This window comes from Juglans microcarpa x Juglans regia, chromosome 6D (genome assembly GCF_004785595.1).
Source record: "Juglans microcarpa x Juglans regia isolate MS1-56 chromosome 6D, Jm3101_v1.0, whole genome shotgun sequence".
Lineage (NCBI taxonomy): Eukaryota > Viridiplantae > Streptophyta > Magnoliopsida > Fagales > Juglandaceae > Juglans > Juglans microcarpa x Juglans regia.
Genome location: NC_054604.1, coordinates 18,082,037 through 18,086,722, shown reverse-complemented (window position 1 = coordinate 18,086,722; position 4,686 = coordinate 18,082,037). Strand labels below are relative to the sequence as shown.

Sequence of the window (4,686 nt, the reverse complement as noted above, 5' to 3'; positions counted from 1 at the left end):
TCCTCATAAAATCAGAGGCTATTTTAAATACAATCAGAGGCTGTTGTAAAGTTCAAAGTAAAGTAGAGGCTGTTTTAAATACAATTTTCCAACCTTAAAAATCCCAAAATAGTTAAACTAACAATATTCAATATAAAATGCACAAGTCAGAGGCACAATAAGAAGACCAACTAAAAGATACGAAAATAAGATAACAATAAGCTGATACCCAGTGCATAGAAAAGTCACAAATGTAGCAGTAACCAATGGACTTATGTCGATTTAATATTATGATAACGGACTAATGGTTTTTTTCTTGTAATGTCTATCTAAAAAATTAGTTGAAATAGCGTGATGGACAAAGAGGAAGATAGAAGGCCACCCAGGCCTTCTACACCAGTTTCACCGACTCAGGTATGATACATTGATCATTCATAAAAGGAAGGTGTCTCGATTCCAATAGTTAATGTATTTTTATTTGTGTATTGTTGGTCTCTCTTTGTCCAGGAAATGCTTACTACCCGCCATTTATGATTCATCCAAATGCATATCTGAATTCATATACATACGCATGGGGTAGCCAGGTACATTCTATTTTAAACTTTCAATTTTTTTTTCCTTAAGTGCATTGTTACCCGTTCTAACAACGAGTCGGATTACAGGCCCCACCAATGCCACCGTTTCCAACAACGTTCATCTACCCTCCGTCAACTAATGCTGAGAAGTCGGGTCGTGTTCAACAAACAAACCAGGTAGATTCTTTTCTAATCTTTTATTTTTTTTTTTATGCGTGCATTTTTATCCGTTCTAACACCGTGCCTGATTGATTGCAGCCCCCACATTTTCCAACAACATTCATCTACCCTCCGTCGAGTAATGCAGATGAGTCAAGTCGTCTTCAAAAAATGATCCAGGTAAATTCCTTTCTAACCTTCCAAAGTTTTTCCTTAAGTGCATTGTTACCCGTTCTAACATCAAGTCGGATTACAGGCCCCACCAATGCCACCGTTTCCAACAACGTTCATCTACCCTCCGTCGACTAATGCGGAGGACTCGGGTCGTGTTCAACAAATGAACCAGGTAGATTCATTTCTAATCTTTTATTATTTTTTTATGCGTGGATTTTTATTCGTTCTAACACCGTGCCTGACTGATTGCAGCCCCCACCAATACCACCGTTTCCAACAACATTCATCTACCCTCCATCGACTAATGCGGAGGACTCAGGTCGTGTTCAACAAACGAACCAAGTAGATTCATTTCTAATCTTTTATTTTTTTTTTATGCGTGTGTTGTTACCTATTCTAACACTGTGCCTGATTGCAGCCCCTACCAATGCCACATTTTCCAACAACATTCATGTCGACTAATGCAGAGGGTTCGGACCGTTTTCAACAAATACCATGCACTCCGTCGACTACTGGATAGGACTTGACAAGCTTTGAAAAGACCGCAAGTAATCCGGAGACTGGGGAGACATCGCCATTTATATCTGAAAGTGAAAATAATGTTGGAGGTACTTCATTAGACGTAGAGATAGAAGTCGAGGAGATAAATGAAGAAAATGTTGATGATCATGACCGAGTTGAGGAAGAGCCCAAACCTGGTATGAAGTTTGCCACTGATCATGAGTTTATGGCCTATTACATGCAATATGCCAAGAAATAAGGTTTTGTGGCATAACACAAAGGACGAAGAGAGAGGCTAATGGGAGGGTGAAGTATTTGACGATTGGGTGTGCGCGTGGTGGGAAGTACCATCCTAGTCATAGTAATATCTCGAGGCCACGTCCAACTATTAAAACGGATTGTAAGGTAAGGATAAAGGCTCACTTGGTGGAGGGTACTTGGGTGGTGACCATTGTTGAGATTGCCCATAATCATACTACTGTCAGCCCACAAAAGTCTAGATTCTTTAGATCGCACAAGAATTTAGACGAATACAGTCAGAGGATGCTTGATTTGAACGACAGAGTAGGTATTCGAATGAACAAGAATTTCGGGGCACTTGTTGTTGATGCGGGGGGGGGGGGGGTTCGAGAATCTGTAGTTTCAAGAAAAAGACTGTCAAAATTTTATTGACAAAGCCCGACAATTAAGACTGGGTAAAGGTGGTGGCGAAGCACTGATTGAGTACTTCATGAGGATGAGATTGCAGAATGATGGTTTTGTTTATGTGATTGATGTGGATGAGGAGTTGACACTTAGAAATGTGTTCTGGGCTGACGCACGTAGTAGAGCAGTGTATGAGTATTTCGTAGATGTTATCACCTTTGATACGACATACTTAACAAATAGATACGGTATGCCGTTTGCTCCATTTGTTGGTGTAAATCATCATGGGTAGTCTATACTGTTAGGGGCTGGCTTGATTTCAAGCAAAGACACAAGTACTTTTGTGTGGTTGTTTCAAGCATGGTTGGAGTGCATGGATGGTCGGGCTCCAAAAGCGATCATAACAGACCAAGGCTGAGCAATGAAGGCTGCTATTGCGTTGGTATTTCCAGACGCGCTTCATAGATATTGTTTATGGCATATAATGCGAAAACTGCCTAAGAAATTGGGATCTCACGCTACCTTCAATGCAGGGTTGAAGACTGTCATCCAAAGTGCCCTATATGATTCACAGACATGTGATGAGTTTGAGGAGAAGTGGGGGCAACTTATTCAGAAATATGAGCTAGGTGAAAATGCACGGCTGCAAGGGTTGTGTAACGAGAGGTCGTTCTGGGTACCGGTATACCTTAAAGGTGATTTTTGGGCTGGCATGAGCACAACACAACGTTCTGAAAGCATGAATGCTTTCTTTGATAGGTTTGTGCATTCTTGTACGACGTTGAAAGAATTCGTTGATCAATTTGACAATGTGCTTAGGAAGAAGGTGGAGGTCGAGACGACAGCTGATTTCAATTCCTCCAACCAAACCATCCCATGTTCATTTGCATTCCGGATTGAAAAGCAGTTTCAAGCGGTATATACGAATGCGAAATTTAAAGAGGTTCAAAGAGAGGTCTGGAGAATGATTTTATGTAACTGTAAACTAATCAGTAAAGAGGGTTGCATTTCCATCTACGATGTTTTAGATGAAATAACGACAGATGATGGCCATGTCAAGAGCATAAAGTACACAGTTTACTTTAACCATGAGGAGATTGATCTGAAATGCACATGTGCATTGTTTGAGATGAGAGGGATTGTCTGTAGGCATGCATTGAACGTTTGTCAGATGAATAAGAGTCATGCACCACCAAAGAAGTACTTGTTGGATCGATGGAGAAATGACTTAAAGAGGAGATACACAATGGTAAAAAGTAGCTACGATGACTTGCGGCAAATGCAAATTCACAGAGGTATGAGTTTGTGGTGAAACGATGTGTGAAATTAGCTACTCGTGTATCATCGAGTGACGTCCATGTTATTGCATTCATGCGCCACTTGGATGAGTTTGAGAATCAATTTAAAGGATTAATACTTGAGTCCAGTTCAACGAAGGTAACAGAGACTGTGGTCACGGACAAGGGAAAGAAAATATTAAGCCTACACGTTGTCAGAGGGAAAGGGAGGCCGCCAACAAAAAGGAAGGTCCCACCTATTGAGAAGGTTGCAACCATGCGAAAGAAGAAACAGGTAATTCCTTTTCTCCAAGTATTTATTACGTGCATTGCTTTCCACTGCATGCATATTTCTTTCTAACGGATGTATATTTTTTGTACTTGAAACTTATTTAGATACGCAAGAAAATATTTAATGATACGAACCAAGATTGTGAGGTGTCGGAAGCTCCTCCAAATGTTGAGATAAAAATTTTGTTGTGTATTAATTCTATATTGCTTCCCACTGCATTCATAACTACTTTCTAATGGTGATTTCTTTTTTTTACTTTAAATTAGGAACAGATACCCAGTACAGCTAAGGATGATTTTGTGGCTCTAACTCAGTGCAGTACTTTCACACAACCAATGCCATCGGGCAAAGAGTTGCTGTTGTGATGTATTTTTATGTAGTTTGAGTATTGTTTTGTATTTTTGTGGATTTTGGAAGACTTTGGTGTATTTTTATAGATTTTTGGAAGAGTGTGATGTATTTTTATGGATTTTTGAAAGACTGTTATGTATTTTTTATGAATTTTTGGAAGATTGTGATGTATTTTTATGAATTTCTGGAAGAGTATGATGTATTTTTATGGATCTTGGAAGACTGTTATGTATTTTTATAAATTTTTGAAAGACTGTTATGTATTTTTATGGATTTTTTGAAGACTGTTATGTATTTTTTTATAGATTTTTGGAAGACTGTGATGTATTTTTATGGATTTTTGGAAGACTGATGTATTTTTATGGATCTTGGAAGACTGTTATGTATTTTTATAGACTTTTGGAAGACTGTGATGTATTTTTATGGACTTTTGGAAGACTGTTATATATTTTTATGAATTTTGGAAGACTGTGATGTAGTTTGGGTATGTTTTATATTTTTTGGATTTTGGAAGACTATGATGTATTTTGATGTAGTTTGGGTATGTTTTGTATTTTTATGGATTTTGGAAGCACGTGACATATCGTCACCTATATTAGGCGTTCTGATGTAGTTGGGTATTGTTTTGTATGCTCATGGTAGTGAGTTTAGCCCTAATTAACAATATATGTGTCATATCAAAGCAGTGTAGTAAAACAGTAGAATTAACAACAGATTTCCAACACAGGCCTTA

At 38.4% G+C, this 4,686-nt stretch overlaps 1 protein-coding gene across 1 annotated transcript; it reads left to right on the top strand.

The window, feature by feature from the left end:
- The first annotated feature begins 2,454 nt into the window (after window positions 1-2,454).
- LOC121235439 (protein FAR1-RELATED SEQUENCE 6-like) lies at window positions 2,455-3,967 on the top strand. The gene is made up of 3 exons (XM_041131785.1): window positions 2,455-3,282; window positions 3,327-3,605; window positions 3,869-3,967. The coding sequence occupies exons 1-3, from the start codon at window positions 2,455-2,457 to the stop codon at window positions 3,965-3,967; spliced, it is 1,206 nt and encodes a 401-aa protein (XP_040987719.1).
- Window positions 3,968-4,686: the final 719 nt, after the last annotated feature.

Excerpts from the sequence above, each read along its gene's own strand:
- LOC121235439 (XM_041131785.1), top strand. The coding sequence starts at position 2,455 with ATGAAGGCTGCTATTGCGTTGGTATTTCCAGACGCGCTTCATAGATAT. Across the intron at positions 3,283-3,326 it reads TAAAGAGGAGATACACAATG|AGGTATGAGTTTGTGGTGAA; the intron begins GTAAAAAGTAGC and ends GCAAATTCACAG. Across the intron at positions 3,606-3,868 it reads CCATGCGAAAGAAGAAACAG|GAACAGATACCCAGTACAGC; the intron begins GTAATTCCTTTT and ends ACTTTAAATTAG.